The sequence below is a fragment of the Chiloscyllium plagiosum genome, chromosome 9 (genome assembly GCF_004010195.1).
Source record: "Chiloscyllium plagiosum isolate BGI_BamShark_2017 chromosome 9, ASM401019v2, whole genome shotgun sequence".
Taxonomy (NCBI): Eukaryota; Metazoa; Chordata; class Chondrichthyes; order Orectolobiformes; family Hemiscylliidae; genus Chiloscyllium; species Chiloscyllium plagiosum.
The window spans coordinates 81,079,842-81,098,653 of record NC_057718.1 but is presented as its reverse complement, the minus strand read 5'-3'; the positions used below and the strand labels follow the sequence as shown (position 1 = coordinate 81,098,653).

Below are 18,812 nucleotides of genomic sequence, written 5' to 3'. Positions count from 1 at the left end.
CAACATAAATTCTTTTGGTCAACTTACGAAAAGGCACCTAAAATGTTAACTTGCAAAGCATTGTTGCAAAATTACAGTACTGAACAATATTACAGCACCAAAAAAATTAAAGAGAGCACAGCAGTAAACATGATGATGTTCGGGGATCCAAGATGGCAGCGATCTGAAAGGTCTGTTATGCTGAGCTCTGCACCACAACACAGGCGAAGTGGTGCTTTTATCCTCCACCCAAGATATTTTGGAAAAATATGATAATTAAGTATTGGTGGAATCGTTACAAACCTTTTTTTTAGCAAGGGAAGATGACTAAAAGGTCAGGTAAATCCCAACATGCAGGACATTCTCTGGCAGCACTGGATACACCCGGGACTGCAACTGCAACTTCAGCCTCCTCTGCAACTCCACTGGAGTCACTTACCAAACAGACCTTGGCTGCAGAGTCTGTGAAGCTCTGGGAGATGACTGAGGCGTTGATCAAGGAAAGTCGCACCAGGCTGGAACCGATCTCGGCCATGCTACACAAACACAAGCAGAAGCTGGAAGGGCTCGGAAAGCGAATGGAGGAGGTTAAACGGCAGACTGCCGCATCTGAGACCATGATTGAGTCCTCGACAGAGTGGATCCAGGCCCTCAAGAAGCAGGTCTGGGCCTTAACAGAATAGGTTGACTACCTCGAAAACGGAGATTGGAAAAAGAATATCCAATCATCGAGCTGTTGGAGGGAGTGGAAGGCGAGCAGCCAGTAAGTTTTTCTGAAGACTGGCTGTCGCACTTTCTTGGTTGGGAAGCCGAGGTGGGCCGGGTGAAGGTCAATAAGAGTTCACCGGGTTACAGCGCGCAGGCCCGGTTTGGACCAATGCCCCCGCCCAGTCCTCGTGTGATTCCATTGCTACAGGAACAAACAGAGAGTAATGGAAGCTTCTAGAATGCAGGGGAAGGATCCACAGGCCTTGATTTACAAAGAATCCAAGATAATGTTCTTTCAGGAGTTTTCTGCAGCCGTGATCCGTAAAAGGAAGTCCTTTGACGAGGTGAAGCAAAGACTAAGGGACCTCAGTATTCAGTACTCTGTAAGGTACCCAGCGGTGCTTCATTTTACTTAACATGGGTCTGGACACTCATTTGATTCTTGAAGCATAAAACTTTCTGGACACTTTAAAATAAATTGGATGTTCGAAAGGATATGGACAATAATGTTTTCTCTTTTTCTTTTGTACTTCTCACCTTTTCTTAAAGTGTTGTTGCATTTTTTCCAATGTTAATTGAGGTTAATGTATAGTTGGAGTGCTCACTTTTAACTTCTTTGTTAATACAGGGGAACCTTGATTATCCGAATATCAATTATCCGAATTTTGGATTATCTGAAGATGATCTTAAGGTCCCGATAGAAACATTACATCTCTCCAACATTGTCCTGTGGAACCTGTCAAAACGTTATAGTGAAAGGTTACATGTATGGCTGCATGAGTGTGCGCGTGCAATTCTGAGACTCACCCCCCCTAACCCAAAGGCAGCAGCAGTCTTAGTAATGGTGTCCAGTCTGGCTCCCCAGAAGGTGGGAAGTGGTGGTTGGGAATGGACGGACGGGGTTCGGGAGGGTGCCTGATGGGGGTGGGGGTGGGGGGCGCAGGGAGGCCGGGTCAGACAGGGTGTGCGAAGGCGGAAGTGGACACACACACACTGTGTGCTGCTGCCTAGTCTCCTGAACGGGGAGCGGACTTAGCAAGTGATTGTGGTGTCAATCCCATTGAACTTGGTGGAGGAGGGGGGAGGTGTAGACAGGAGGCTTCAGCAATGCTGCAGATCCCTTGCACACAGGTGTGTGTCTGCTCAGAAACAAACCCTGAGACAGAGAGAGGGAGCAAGGCAGGCAGAGCAAGGAAAAAGGAAACTTCAGAAAACTCCATGCCCCAGAAGACAGGCATTGAATCAATTAACCGAATAATCAATTATCCGAAAACAGTGCCCGCCCATCTCGTTCAGATAATCAAAGTTCCTCTGTTTACCTTTTTTCTTTCTTTTGCTTGAGTTTGCGGTGCGGCTCAAGTTGGAAGGAGTTATGGAAGTGTATGGGAGATGTGTAAGTGCCCCCTAAGGCAGGGGGTAGAGTCCCCCATTAAGTGCCTTTTGTATTTTGTATTTGGTTTAGTTTGTTGTTTTTTTGTAGATGCAATTTTTTTAAAGTTCCGTTAGTTTGTTAGGTGTAGTTGTTTCAGTGTGTGTAGTTTTTAGGCTCCATGAGTCTATCTTAATTTATACTCAGCAATTTGTAAGTCGAATTCTTCCTTTCAGGCATTCAGAGACTGTTTTAGGGATAATGGCTAATTGTGGTCTCAAATGGTGTACCTGGGACATTAAAGGGAGTCATTTGCCGGTCAAGACGAAAAAAGTACTCGAGTCTTAAAAAGGAGTGAGTTGATATTGCTCTGTTGCAGGTAACTCACTTTGATGATAAGGAACATCTGAAATTACAACAAGATAGGTATGATCAGGTGTTTTTTTTGTCCTTCAATATTAAGTAGGGGAAAGGCCATACTTGTTTGGAAGAATCTGCCATTTAAGTTACTAGATCATATTAAAGATGAGTATGGGCGGTTCGTAATGCTTAAGGCCTCAGTATATGGTGAAGAGTATGGTATTTTGAATGTTTATTGTCCCCTGGTGCACCCCCTTAAATTTCTGATAGATGCATTCTCCAAATTGATCGCCCTTGCGTTGCAGCATATTATTTAAGGGTGTGATTTTAATTGTCTCATGGATCCTGCGGTGGCTAGAATGCCCAAAGGCACCCCAAAACTTCCTCTGCAGTCTAAGCAACTAGTCAATTTATGTATGGAATTGGGACTGGTGGATGTTTAGAGGTGTCTCCGCCCTACAGGAAGGGACTTTACGCTTTTTTTCTAATCCACACATGTATCATATTATGATTGATCTTTTCCGAGCTCCTGTGTTTTTTTTTGGGATTGGGTGATGCCTTGCACAATTAGGAATTTCCAATCACGCAGCAGTATATTGAGTGGTCAAGATTAAGGGCAATGTAGCAGGTTCATAGCACTGGCAAATGGACCCCTTTATCCTCAAGGACAGTAAGGTCAAGTACTTTTCTAATGAGTTTAAAGCATTCTTGGTCATTAATTCTGATATGGCTAGTAACCTGTCTTTTCCCTAGCCAGATATTTGCCTGGCCTATTACCATGCTCAACCTGTGTTTCGCAAAGCAAAGTTCCTTCCTTGCTGTCAGAGAGCATGGAATTCAAGGTGGACCGAAGAGCTGTGACCCACTGCAACTTAGCCACCAATGGAGACTGCTAAGGCTTATGTTATTGGGATCATTATTTCTTACTCTGCCAGTTGGAAGCGACAGAAGGGGAAGCAGCAGCACCTGCTTGAGACTACGAGAAGGTATCAATGAAGCTCCCTTTTACCTTGCAGCGACTGGGCTGGAGAGGACCTGGCATCAATACGGTTGGATATTGAGGCCTCCCAGGTAAAGTGTCCCCTTATTAGCTAGTTGTTCTTTGAAAAAATGAGAACCGTTGCGGAGTACTGTTGTAATCCAATAATTATTAATACTATCAACGTGTGGAGGGCAATGCAGCAGAGTGAGGTAATATATCTATAGTTGGTAGGCCAGGGCTCTGGCCAGGGATAGTGGACCCCCAGTTGAAATCTGGGCAGCTTGGGGAGTTTCCTGTTTGGGTGACTTAGGTGACGGCGAAACATTGATGTTTTTTGACTAAATAAACTGCGAGTATGGATTATCTAGCAGGGATTATCTATCCTTACTTGTTTTTTTTAGATTAGGGATTTTATTCAAAAAGGAACCATGCTCTTGACTGACTCTTACAAATCCGATACAGAGAAGATAGTACTTCATGCCAAGAGCACTCTCTCAATTAGTACTCTTTATCATCTGTTGGAGGATGGTCCTTGGATGATATTGAGTGAGTATGAGAGGTCTGGGAGTGACAGTTAGGAGTTGAGATTTCATTTGAGACATGGGAGGATATCTGTGAAAATGCCAGAGAGATTTTGATCTGTAAGAGGACCGATGTCATGCAGCTGAAGATTCTTCACAGGGTCCATCTGGCCCCAGACTGTCTCTCGAAATATCCTCAGCGCTCCAAGTGTAAAATAAGTACTGGTACTCTCACTCACTGTCTGTGGCCCTGCCACAGACGTTCTGCACAAGGAAAAATATTTTGATGTATTGGGTGTGTCTGAAAACCCCTGGGCCTATCAGGTTGGCGTAAGCTAATCATGAAACATATTCCCCTGGACTTTCTTACAAATATTGTGCACCAAAAAACTGAAATTTTTTATAAGACATGGCAACGCTATTTGGATTATCTAGACACTGACTTGTCTGCCATTTTAATTAGGGCTTTTGTGTAGGCATGACGCTATGATTTAGTGAACTTGGTAACCCGAGAGGAAAAATTTCGACTAAATGTGGGTGTTACATTCAATGGTTTGAGGGTCGGCAGTTATTGTTTCATTGTGGTGAGCTGTGGGTTATTTAATTGTTTTAATATTATTTCTACTGGACTATTTATCTTGCACATGAGTGTAGTTTTGTTTTGTTTGTATTTATATAGATGAGTTGTTTATTGTTTTTGTAATTTTGTAAAAAAAAATTTCCAAAAAATCATTTTAAAAACATGTTAACTTTCATGCAAAGAAGTAAAATACATTTCAGATGCTGAATTATAAAGCTATAACAGAGCAACAGAGTAATCAATTGGAGTTTTTTTTTCCTCTTTCTTCCACATCAATGGATGAAAATTCTACTTTGAGGTAGAGTTGAACAAAAAAGGAATTATGTTGTTCATTCATTTATCCATAGAAATCCACTCCTCTTAAAATTAGGTCCCAGTAATAATCAAACCATTAGACTCAACTGATCAAGTTTCAGTGAACTCACTTCTTAGATTATATGCAAAAACAAAAATTGCTGAAGAAAACCAGCAGGTCTGACAGCATCTGTGGGAAGAAAGCAGAATTAATGTTTCAATTCCAGCAAATCATCATCAGATGAGTTTTGATGAACAGTCACCAGACTCTAAATGCTAATTCGTCCCACAGCTGCCTCCAGACTTAGAGTTTCTCCAGCAATGTGTCTTTGTTTCAGATCTCCAACATCCACAGTTCTGTGTTTTATTTTTTCTTAGATTACATCATGTGCTGAAGACAAATGTATCAATAGTCTGCCGCATAAAATTGGTGCAGAGATGAGTAACAAAACACCCATATATACAATGCTAAATACACATAACAGGCTTTTACAGAGTCATCGGGGTCACTGTAGAGCTTGGTATTCCATAAGTAATCCACACAGATTTGTTTGCTGTATTCCCAAGTTGTAACAGGCCCACACAGCATCAGCAGTTGGATGAGGTCCTGAATTGGTTGTACTTGTCTAAAACAGGAAATCCAATTATGGGCCTTCCCATTCTGGATTTAATTTTAACAAAAAGAGTTAGGATGTGAATATGCCATCCTCTCACCAATTAAAAATGCTCTCCACCTCCAACAAGCCATAGAGGAGGTATACAATTTTCCACAAAGTTCCGACACCATACTGAATAGCAATAGAAAATTAGAGCAGAGCCATGCAGGAGTGAAATCAGGAAATGTTTCTCCACATGAATGGTCGAAGAACCCTGGACCTGTCTTCCTGTGGAGAGAGTGGATGCTGTGTCATAATTGAAACAGATAGATTTCTGCTAAGTAAATGTATCAAGGGATAAAAGGATGATAAAAACATGTGAACTACACATCAGATATGATCAAATTAAAATGACTAGCCAGGCCCAATAGCCAATGCTTGTTCCCAGGTTCCAATTTAATACTTATAATATTTTTATTTTTATACCTATGGCATTTACAACAGAGACAAATATGGTGATCATATCAAACTTTGAGCACAATGTGCAACAGTTGGAACATTGACAACATGATGAACAAATTGACCAAACAGGGTTCTTCATTGTCAAAATATGCTCCAGGAAACCTGGCTAATTTTGTTTAGAAGATTGCAAGAGGATGTATAAGCTAGCTTTCAAAATCAAAGGATTTAGAGCTTGTCCCATTTGACAACTAATGTACAATTAGGAAACGTGTAATGAACAACCTCAATTATCCGAATTTCAGATTATCCAAACAAGATCTCAAGGTCCCGTAAAAACGTTCCCCGAACGATCAATTATCCAGACAAAATATTCTCTGCCCGTTTCATTTGGATAGTCGAGGTTGTTGTGTGTACAATATCGTCAGATACAGTGTTGTTAGTCATTGACAAATATTTCACCTTGATGTATGTATTTTTAATGTAAAAAAGAGGAGCAGGCTTGTATGTCAGGTAATGTTAAAAGTATCACTCTGTCTGAGTAAATCAGAGGACACTGGGGGCATGAACAAAGGAAAACTAGTTGCAGATCAGAGCCTAAAATGGAACACTGTAGAAACATAGGAAATTGCAGGCTCTGCAGATCAACTCCTGCTCCAAGTACTCTTATCCATTTATAAATCACTGCATTAAATGTTGTGTCATTCCCCTTGCTAAATGCTATCTGCTTTCACAAAGTATGATCCAAAATATTATAAATTCTGGTCCACATAAAGTTGATAAATTGGTGCATTGTCAATGTATTTTCTTCCAAATTTCAGCCGATGGTTTTGTACCCTGATGTTAAAGTGTAAGCAAGTCAGGATGAAGTTTATTAACTAAACAATACAGAATCCTCCATTATCAGTTTCAGGTGATTTTTTTTTCTCACATTTACAACATTCCAGATGTGGTTATACCATCTTCTTGCATACACAATCACCTTCTGGAATTTCTGCATTATCCATTTGACTATGAATCATTTATTATTAATTTCACTGAGCCCAACAATATCCATGATTCCTCTTCTGTGTTGTACCTTTAAACCTCACTTATTTCCCTTTCTTGTCTCAGTTTTACATTTGTCCACTGTAGATACCATATGTTGCTCATAAAATCATCTCCCCAGTCTGTTCACATGTCTCTCCACATATTATCTCTTCACTATTCAACTCTCCACACAACTCAATATCTTATGGAAGCATTGTTTCAGTCTCCAGCAGTAACCTCTGTACACAAAAGCAAAAAAGCAATGGATTTTACAAAGATATTCTATCATATCTTGCTGGCACCCTTCTCATAAATGAATCTGAGCCAAAACAGTTTGAAGCAACTTTTGATCTCCTGCTTAATCTGCTCTAAGGCTGATTTAGAGATCAGCTCTCATTATGACCAATAATGCCTCCTGCCTGGCAGTTAGCTTCTACTTATGCTATGAGTCTCACATATTTGTAAGTTTTGTTGGTCAAGAACTTTCAAGGACAACAAGTTTTCCAGGACAATATAAATGGATTCAAAAGTTTTCCTTTTGTGAATAGTATGAAAATTTTTAGTTGAAGCATATACTTACATCAGGATATTCCTTGACAGGTACATAAAGCTTCTCTTGTAACTGTACAATAGGCCCTACACCATCAGGTAATTCTGCACTTTTCTTCTCCGTACTTCCATTTAACGTGTCATTGTACATATCTTTCCGCACTCTGCTGATTTCTGCAAAATAAAAGGAGGAAGGAAAAATGTACAAATCTTAAAGATGTAAGAATGTAAATACTCAGCTAAAAAATAAGAAATTCAAAAAAAATTAAATATTACTGATAAAAGAGGACATGCCAAACTTTTCATTTTTCACTCATTAGGACACAAGCAAAAATCCCAAATTTCAAAGGGAGCAGTAACTTACATTGCATGAGTAAAGGGTAGGAGTGATAATTAGTTGGAAAATTGACTAATTAATCAACATGTGCCACAGAGGATGAATAAGATAACTTTTTATTTCATTCATCTTAATCTCAATGCCTGGACATGTTCCTATAGACTGCAGAGAATATATGTTGCTTCGAGCAAGCACAAGTGAGCCACTTTCTAGGCCTCAGTTACACTCTTAAATTGGTTGTTAGTTTAATTCTTAGCACAATTGGGATTTTTCACCAAATGTTGTTCAATTACAATCACATTTAGCATTAGACATTGCATTTTGAATTTTGTTGGCAGAGGCTGGATAAGTACAAATCAGTCCTCTGTCTATTGTGAACAGGCAAAAGAATGTGTTGTTTGGCAATATTTATTAGTACACATATGACATCACATCAGCACAGAAATCCAGTTACCACATTATTATTTGTGGCACATTACGGCAGCATCCTGTGCTAGTTACATCACAATTACAGGCAGAACATACCTCCCTTTTGTTGTCTACAAATGGTAGGATACTGACAGTACTTAACTAGCTTATATTTGAAAATCTTAGAAAGCAATGTGTCATGCTGGATGTGACTCTGCAACTGGATTGCATTTGATGAACAATTCCAAGTGGGCTAGGAATGATATTAAGCCAATTTAAGACAAATACTTTCAATAGCATGTCACATTTTTTAGCAACATTCAAGCTCTGCACTCAATACATGTTTCCAGAGGCGCTTAACTCCCAATTATTTGCTGATTGAAGAATTGAGATGAGAATTGTTACAAAAAGTAAAGTTAACAGAAATCAATGAAAAGTTGAAGTAACACTGCAGACACTAGTTTTGCAACTTTAGTTTCTGGAGTTTAACCATGCAAACATTGCTCCCAGCCTTCCTGATGCTAATATAATACAAGTAGTTTTTCTATAATGCCATAATTGCGTTTCATGCGACATTTTATAGAAAAGCATACAACAGAAATAATTACGCCTACGGAAAAAATAGGGTTAGGGTGAATCACCAGAAATACCAGTAAAAATCGAAACAAAAAATATTAGTTAGCCTAACACAAGCGATTGCACAGTCTAAACACATTTTGACCTGTTGTATGGTGGGATTCATCAGAATCTTCAACTGATTACTCTCAATTGACATCTATTCTTGCTGACTGCACTACATTCCAGCCAGTCTTCTGATCCTATCCAATGGTAACATTGCTCAAGTCAGATTCCAGAATTAAACCTGTCTTGATAGATTAAGTAAGGCATTTGATAAGATTCCCCATGGCAGGCTACTGCACAAACTACGGAGGCATGGGATTGAGGGTGATTTAGTGGTTTGGATCAGAAACTGGCTAGCTGAAAGAAGAAAGAGGGTGGTGGTTGTGGGAAATGTTCATCTTGGAGTTCAGTTACTAGCAATGTACCGCAAGGATCGGTTTTGGGACCAGGGCTGTTTATCACTTTTGTAAGTGACCTGAATGAGGATGTCAAAGAATGGGTTAGTAAATTTGCAAACGACACTAAGGTCAATACAGTTGTGGATAGTGCCGAAGGATGTTGTAGGTTACAGAGGGACGTAGATAAGCTGCAGAGCTGGGTTGACAGGTGGCAAATGTAGTTTGATGCAGAAAACTGAGGGGTGATTCACTTTGGAAGGAGTAACAGGAATGCAGAGTACTGGGCGAATGGTAAGATTCTTGGTTGTGTAGATGACCAGAGAGATCTCTGTGTACATGTACATAGATCCCTCAAAGTTGCCACCCAGATTGATAGAACTGTTAAGAAAGCATACGGTGCAGTAGCTTTTATTAGGAGAGGAATCAAGTTTGGAACCATTAGGTCATGCTGCAGCTGGATAAATTTCTGGTGTGGCTGAACTTGGAGCATTGTGTGCAGTTCTGGTCACCACATCAGAGGAAGGATGTGGAAGCTTTGGAAATGGATCAGAGGAGATTTACTAGGATGTTGCCTTGTATGGAGGGAAGGTCTTATGACAAAGGCTGAGGGACTTGACGCTGTTTCCGTTAGAGAAAAGGAGGTTGAGAGGCAAACTTAATGAAATATATAAAGATAATCAGAGGGTTGGATCAGGTGGACAGTGAGAGCCTTTTTCCTAGGATGGTGATGGCTAGCATGAGGGAGCATAGCTTCAAATTGAGGGGTGATAGATATAGGACAGATGTCAGAGGTTTCTTTACTCAGAGTAGTAGGGGCGTGGAACACACTGCCTGCAATAGTGATAGACTCGCCAACTTTACGGGCATTTAAATGGTCATTGGATAGTTATATGGACGAGAATGGAATAGTGTAGGCTAGATGGGCTTCAGATTGGTTCCACAGGTCAGAGCAACATCGAAGGCTGAAGGGCCTATACTGCGCTGTAATGTTCTATGTTCTATGGGCTGAATCTTAATTTCTTTCACTAAGTGTCAGCTTTGTCAAGTTTTTTTTTTGGAGATTTTCGCAACATGATAGTTAGGGACGTTATATCACCTTATTTCAGAAAACCTGCCTGATTTATGACGTACCCCATTCTTTGGTGCCCCTTTTACACATTCTAGCCCCATCAAATCATGCGCCATTTCCAGAACAACTCACCACTTCCTGAATATCCCAGGATTAACCAACATCCAAGGTGCAGCACCATTTTTAAAATGACATTGTGCACCCAGAGAAGAGCTGTCAGAGCTGCCCTGCATGGCTCCTGACATTGATCCTGGATGTGACAGATAATGGAAAATTGGTGCTGCTCTTTATGGGCAGGGACATGGAAATGGTGAGGGAATGGGGTGATCCAAAGACAGGATGTCCTTTTCTCCCACGCCAACAGAGTTAACCATTTTACTGCAACCATGCCAACGTAGACGAGGGTTACCATCCAGGCCAGTGCAATCTCAACCATCTGAAGGAATGCACAGAATATAGGAAGAAGACTAAGACCTTCTTCACTCTGCCAGTGAAAGTGCCACCATCTTCACATTGATACCTCACACGCACTCTATCTCTGCTACCATACACACCATTTCCTACATCATCATCTCCACTCACTCTCATCCTCGCTAACATCTGACCATGACTAACCCTCAATCTCTTCGAAACAGCCTACTCACCCCCTCAGGACATCTCCACAAATGCACCAAAAGTACCCTTGCTCTCCCTCACCCACTATGTGCAGAGTTTCCTTACTCTGATCATCCTGGCCATTTCAAGCCCCTGTACTGGTATTTTTTTGTAGTTGGTTACCATACTGATTAGTCACCGTAACAGACTCACATGAGTCTGCAGATATTCTTTAGCATCTAAACACATTTTTTAAACAAAATGAGAGAAAAAGCTCTTAATACAAACAAAGCCAAGTTTCAAACTTTTCAACACTGCCCTTTCACTGTTAGTCAATTCCAGTGAAATTTCATTCTAATCTCAACTCTAAATCTTTAAATTAACAGACTGCTCCCAGCTTCTTGTCCTCAGGCTATAAGGACATTTTCACAATGCTTTTCCAAGTCTACTAGCACAAACATTTCATAATGCTTTTGATCATGCGATGCCAACAGAGTCCAGTCCTCTATACACCGTGACGCCGAGTGCCAGGGATGAGAATCATGCAAAAGCGAACAGGAGTTTGCTTTACAAAAGCAAGATCAGCTATTCACAAATCACATTAGACAAATCGCATTTAATAAATGCACGTTATAGGAAAACTACCTGTACCATTAACTGCTTCTATGTATGTAACAAAATGTATCATTCCAGATTCAACTTGAGCAATTTGTCAAATGATTATCTAAAACAAATCTCAAAAGCATTTTTACGTAAACTTCCAAAATCTTTGAAATAAAAGAATGTTTTTATTTTTTTTTTTAAAAAACTGAACTCACTTTGAAAAACATGGTATCTTGCATAAAACCACAACAAGTCGGAGCAGAAGTAGTCCATTCAGACCATCGAGCCTGCATTACCATTCGATGAGATCATGGCTGAGATCATGGCTGGTCTAGTAATCTGGAACTCCACTTTCCTGCCTTCTGCCCATAAGCTTGGATTCTTCTCCTGATTAAAAATAAATCTCAGCCTTAAATATACTTAAAAATACCAGTCCTTACAGCTGTCTGCAGTAAAAGTTTCACAAACTGACGACCGTCTGAAATAAGAAATTGCGCCTCATATCTGTCTTCACTGGAATTCCTCTATTCTAAGATTATATCCTCCAGTTCAAGGGAGAAACACACTGTCCATATATCCTGTCAAGCCCCCAAAAATCGAATATGTTTGCAATTATAAAGTGACTTCACTTCTCAGCAACATCTCAAAACATTTACTTTGCAACATCAGGTTCTGAAGTACCACATGCAGCATTCCCAGCTTAAGTTCATAGTTTATTCTTATTTTCTCCTTCAGCCAGTTTCTAAACCATTTGCATTTTACCTACCTTCAATATGGACCTTTGTCAAATATCATTTGAAAGTCTAATTGCATCATATTAAAAGGGATTCCCAGAATTCACTTCAGATGCCCCTAACTCAGTCAGAACAGTCTGCCAGGATCTTCCATTTCTGAATATTGAATTTTTTTTTAACGAGATTACTATTACACAATTTTCAAATATGTTACTGGTAAATTTAGAATGAAAAGCAGGTTAAGGAGTTTGTAGTTGTCTCTGCATGTAATATTAGACCAACAATGACCACTTTCCATTCTACTCCTACTGCCTCAACTTCCAGTAATATCCACTGTACCTCAAATCTCATCAGAATATTTCAACACTCAAAATGTAGTCTCTCTCAGTTGATTTATTTATTTTGTCCTAATCAAAGTAATTAATTATAGTTTGGTTGGCTCTGAGGAAGGTATGTTGGAAAAGCACAGTGATATGAATACTTGGTGAAATTAATCATTCAGAATATTAAGTATGCTGTGCTTATCCTCAGTTTCAACTGTACTTGTATCTATTTTGGTTGTTACCTCATATTTACTGGGATTCTGAATGTACCTACTGCAGCTGATCAGCAGTCACTGCATTAACAGAGATAAGGCCTCAATGCACAACTTCTGTGTTCAATTCTTAGTAAGCAGTCCTTTTTATTTATTTATACATGGGATGTGGACATCGTGAGGCCACCATTGGTTGCTCATCTCTGATCCCAGGGGACAATTAAGAGTCAACCACATTGCTCTGCACCTAGTGTCATATGTTGGCCAGACCAAGTAAGAATGGCAGTTGCCTTCCCGAAAGGACATGAGTGAGCCAGATGGGTTTTTCCTTAATTATCAACAATGTTGTCATGATCACCATTAAATGCTTAATTCCAGATTTTCACTGAATTCAAATTCCACCATCTGCCATGATGGGAGTACAGGTCTCTGGATTAATGTCCATTCATTCTACGAGGTCAAAAACCTCTTTTTTCCATATTATGTATAAATTCATAGACTTGGATGATCACCAACCTACTTGCGGAGCGTTTCAGAGAACACCTCTGGGACACCCGGACCAACCAACCCAACCACCCTGTAGCTCAACATTTCAATTCCCCCTCCCACTCCACCAAGGATATGCAGGTCTTTGGACTCCTCCATCGTCAGACCACAACAAAATGACGGTTGGAGGAAGAACGCCTCATCTTCCGCCTAGGAACCCTCCAACCACAAGGGATGAACTCGGATTTCACCAGTTTCCTCATTTCCCCTCCCCCCACCCTGTCTCAGTCAAATCCATCAAATTCAGCACCGCCTTCCTAACCGGAGATCTTCTTCCCGACCTCTCCGCCCCCACCCCAGTCTGACCTATCACCCTCACCTTGACCTCTTTCCACCTATCACATTTCCGACGCCCCTCCCCCAAGTCCCTCCTCCCTACCTTTTATCTTAGCCTGCTGGACAAACTTTCCCCATTCCTGAAGAAGGGCTTATGCCCAAAACGTCGATTCTCCTGTTCCCTGGATGCTGTCTGACCTGCTGCGCTTTTCCAGCAACGCATTTCCAGCTCTGATCACCAACCTCAAAAACCATGATCACACAAATTATGATTTCCAAAAACCACTTGCACTGTTGGCTATATTACATCATATCACTACTAATCAATTACACAGAGAAACGTGTTTTTATCATACAACCCACCATTCAGAATTGCTATAACTTTGTGAACAGATCAACAAAGAATTGCACGTTTTGAAGCAACCAATCCATAAATAAAATCAATAATAAAGACCCAAGCACTGGACCACAGTTTTTCAAAAATAAAAATTCTGCACATTAGAATGTGGGCCTACACATCAGATTTGCCAACATAACTCCAAAGTGCATTAAGGTATATTGGTATGGAGGTTGTGAACAGTTTACCAAGATGTAGATGAATGGGTAACCTCCTTGACAGAAGAGAAGTAAAAAAAAGTCTGGCAATGTACTTTTAACTCAATGATTTAAGTATGTGAAATTGGAACAGCAATAGGTCTAGACTATTCAGCATCTCAAGAAAGACAATGTCAAGGTGACGACTTTTGCTGACACTGACAATTATGGGCAACTATACATGCATGCTCATTGGGGAATGCATGGTTCCAATCACTGACAATCACATATAAATGCATTACTGCACGTACGCAGGGAGTCCACATGCTGTTTTGATGTGGGCTTTTGTGCTGCAGGGGTAGAGCATTTGAGAATGTTGGACATTGGACAGGTGTTTTGAGGAACTCCAGGAGTGAGAAGGAGTCAGGATTTGGGATAGTGGGGATGGGGGATTGACAAAGAAAGGAGTTAGGGGTTTTGGGGTAGACGGTTTGGGAGGTGTCAAGGAAAGCCCAGTAATCCTTTCCAGTTCTCTCCCTCCCAACCTCCCTTGTGGTTTTCTCCAGGGTCCTAATCTCTCCCATTGGAGTCATCTCGATTTCTTCACCAAACCCGCTCAAATCCTGATCACCACAGCCTCCATCTCTCCACCACCCTCCATCCTGATCGCTTCAAACCTTGCCCCTCCCCTTGAGCCCAAACTCCCCTGTCCCCAATCTCTCTACGCTAACCTTTCCCAACCAACTCTGATATCGACATATGAATTGGTGCCAGCCAAAACAGCCCATCAAGAAACTGAAAGCATCTTGCAGACTGTAATAGCCATCAGCCCTGAAAACATTTTGGCTAAAGTACCAAAGACATGCAGATTTAGTCGTGTCCCTGGCCCAGTGGTTCCAGTACAGTTGCAAGCATTTCCATTTACCAAGGAAAGTGGAAAATTGGCCAGATGTGTCCTGTCCATAGATCCACCCAATCAATTACCACAAAATGATGGAAAGAGTCTTTAACAGCATTATTTATCAGCATATGCTCAACAATAATTTGATCACTAATTGTTAGTTTAGATTCTACCAGGGCCACTCTGCTCGTGACCTTATTAATCCATGTTTGGACCAAGGTTGTAAATTGCTGAACTCAAAGTGGGGTGAGAGTGACTGCCTTTGACATCAGAGCAGTATTACCTAAATATGGCATCAAGAAACCCAGGCTACTAAACTAGATGAGATTGAGGTTCACAAGGATGAGGTATTAGAAATCCTGCAGAGTGTGAAAATAGCTAAGTCCCCTGGGCCGGATGAGATTTATCCTAGGATCCTCTGGGAAGCCAGGAAGGATATTGCCGAACCATTGGCATTGATCTTTAAATAATCATTGTCTAATGAATAGTGCCAGAAGTCTGGAGGATAGCAAATGTGGTTCCCCTGTTCAAGAAGGGGAGTAGAGACAACCCTGGTAATTATAGACCAGTGAGCCTTACTTCAGTTGTTGGTAAAGTGTTGGAAAAGGTGATAAGAAATAGGATTTATAATCATCTAAAAAAGAATAATTTGATTCAGGGTAGTCGGCACGGTTTTGTGAAGGGTAGGTTGCGCCTCACAAACCTTATTGAGTTCTTTGAGAGGAAACCGGTTGATGTGGTGTATATGGATTTCAGCAAGGCTTTCGATAAGGTTCCCCACAGTAGGTTATTGTACAAAATGCGGAGGAATGGGATTGTGGGAGATTATAGCAGTTTGGATCAGTAATTGGCTTGCTGAAAGAAGACAGAGGGTGGTGGTTGATGGGAAATGTTCATCCTGGAGTCCAGTTACTTGTTGTGTACCGCAAGGGTCAGGGCTGGGTCCACTGCTGTTTGTCATTTTTATAAACGACCTGGATGAGGGCGTAGAAGGGTGGGTTAGTAAATTTGCAGATGACACCAAGGTCGGTGGAGCTGTGGATAGTGATGAAAGATGTTGAGGATTAGAGAGAGACATAGATAAGCTGCGGAGAGGTGGCAAATGGAGTTTAATGCAGACAAGTGTGAAGTGATTCACTTTGGTCGGAGTAACCGGAATGCAAAGTACTGGGCTAATGGTAAGATTCTTGGTAGTGTAGATAAGCAGAGACTCTCAGTGTCCATGTACACAGATCCTTGAAAGTTGCCACCCAGGTTGACAGGGTTGTTAAGAAGGCATACAGTGTTTTAGCTTTTATTAATAGAGGGATCGAGTTCCGGAACCATGAGGTTATGCTGCAGCTGTACAAAACTCTGGTGCGGCCGCACTTGGAGTATTGTGTGTAGTTCTGGTCACCGCGTTAGGAGGAGGATGTGGAAGCTTTGGAAAGGGTGCAGAGGAGATTTACTGGGATGTTGCCTGGTATGGAGGGAAGCTCTTACAAGGAAAGGCTGAGGGACTGGAAACTGTTTTCGTTAGAGAGAAGGTCGAGAGGTGACTTAATAGAGACATATAAGATAATCAGAGGGTTAGATAGGGTGGACAGGGAGAGCATTTTTCCAAGTATGGTGATGGGTGAGCATGAGGGGGCATAGCTTTAAGTTGAGGGGCGATAGATATAGGACAGATGTCAGAGGTAGTTTCTTTACTCAGAGTAGTAAGGGTATGGAATGCTTCGCCAGCGAAGGTAGTAGATTTGCCAACTTTAAGTACATTTAAGTCGTCATTGGACAAGCACATAGAGTCATAGAGATGTACAGCATTGAAACAGACCCTTCAGTCCAACTCGTCCATGCCGACCAGATATCCCAACCCAATCTAGTCCCACTTGCCAGCACCCGGCCCATATCCCTCCAAACCCTTCCTATTCATATACCCACCTAAATGCCTTTTAAATGTTGCAATAGTACCAGCCTCCACCACATCCTCTGGCAGCTCATTCCATACACGTACCACCCTCTGCATGAAAATGTTGCCCCTTAGGTCTCTTTCATATCTTTCCCCTCTAACCCTAAACCTTTGCCCTCTAGTTCTGGACTCCCCCACCCCAGGGAAAAGACTTTGTCTATTTATCCTATCCATGCCCCTCATAATTTTGTAAACCTCTACAAGGTCACCCCTCAGCCTCCAACAGCCCCAGCCTGTTCAGCCTCTCTCCGTAGCTCAGATCGTCCAACCCTGGCAACATCCTTGTAAATCTTTTCTGAACCCTTTCAAGTTTCACAACATCTTTCCGATAGGAAGGAGACCAGAATTGCACGCAATATTCCAACAGTGGCCTAACCAATGTCCTGTACAGCCGCAACATGACCTCCCAGAGTACTCAATACTCTGACCAATAAAGGAAAGCATACCAAACGCCTTCTTCACTATCCTATCTATCTGCGACTCCACTTTCAAGGAGCTATGAACCTGCACTCCAAGGTCTCTTTGTTCAGCAACACTTACCATTTAAGTGTATAAGTCCTGCTAAGATTCGCTTTCTCAAAATGCAGCATCTTGCATTTATCTGAATTAAACTCCATCTGCCACTTCTCAGCCCACTGGTCCATTTGGTCCAGATCCTATTGTAATCTGAGGTAACCCTCTTCGCTGTCCACTACACCTCCAATTTTGGTGTCATCTGCACACTTACTAACCGTACCTCTTATGTAAATGACAAAAAGTAGAGGGCCCAGCACCAATCCTTGTGGCACTCCACTGGTCACAGGCCTCCAGTCTGAAAAACAACCCTCCACGACCACTCTCGGACTTCTACCTTTGAGCCAGTTCTGTATCCAAATGGCTAATTCTCCCTGTTTTGCAGGAGATCTCACCTTGCTAATCAGTCTCCCATGAGGAACCTTATCGAACGCCTTAATGAAGTCCATATAGATCACATCTACTGCTCTGCCCTCATCAATCCTCTTTGTTACTTCTTCAAAAAACTCAATCAATTTTGTGAGACATGATTTCCCACACACAAAGCCATGTTGACTATCCCGAATCAGTCCTTGCATTTCAAAATACATGTACATCCTGTCCCCCAGGCTTCTCTCCAACAACTTGCCCACCACTGAGGTCAGGCTCACCAGTCTATAGTTCCCTGGCTTGTCTTTACAACCCTTTTTAAACAGTGGCACCACGTTTGCCAACCTCCAGTCTTCCGGCACCTCACCTGTGACTATTGATGATACAAATATCTCAGCAAGACGCCCAGCAATCACTTCTCTAGCTTCCCACAGACTTCTCGGGTACACCTGATCAGGTCCTGGGGATTTATCCACTTTTAACCATTTCAAAACATCCATCACTTCCTCCTCTGTAATCTGGACACTTTGCAAGATGTCACCATCTATTTCCCTACAGTCTATATCTTCCATATCCTTTTCCACAGTAAGTACTGATGCAAAATATTCATTTAGTATCTCCCCCATTTTCTGTGGCTCCACACAAAGGCCGCCTTGAGGGGCCCTATTCTCTCCCTCGATACCCTTTTGTCCTTAATATAGTTGTGAAAACCCTTTGGATTCTCCTTAATTCTATTTGCCAAATGACGTACATGGAATAGTGTAGGTTAGATGGGCTTCCGATTGGTATGAAAGGTCGGTGCAACATTGAGGGCCGAAGGACCTGTACTGTGCTGGTTTTATGTTTTATAACTGGAGTCAATGGAAATCTAGGGGTTAAAACCCTCTCTTCCTACCTTGACTCAGTCTTTTCTCCTCTGGTCCAGTCACTGCCCATGTACATCCATGATTCCTTTGACACTTTACGCCAGTTTCAGGATTTCCAGTTTGTAGGCTTCAAC

At 41.5% G+C, this 18,812-nt stretch overlaps 1 protein-coding gene across 10 annotated transcripts in view; it reads right to left on the bottom strand.

The window, feature by feature from the left end:
• Nucleotides 1-18,812, bottom strand: part of LOC122552980 (protein quaking) — a 563,704-nt gene that overhangs the window by 402,659 nt on the left and 142,233 nt on the right. For 9 of the 10 annotated variants that reach the window (XR_006312579.1, XM_043696323.1, XM_043696324.1 and 6 more), the window contains exon 2: nt 7,458-7,600. Coding sequence is in view for 9 of the 10 variants with exons in the window: in XM_043696323.1 (XP_043552258.1) it covers nt 7,458-7,600 (143 nt within the window). In the remaining variant the exon portion in view is untranslated. Of the gene's footprint in view, nt 1-7,457; nt 7,601-11,671; nt 11,844-18,812 lie in introns of those variants that run through there. The other variant, XM_043696325.1, reaches the window with a different exon arrangement.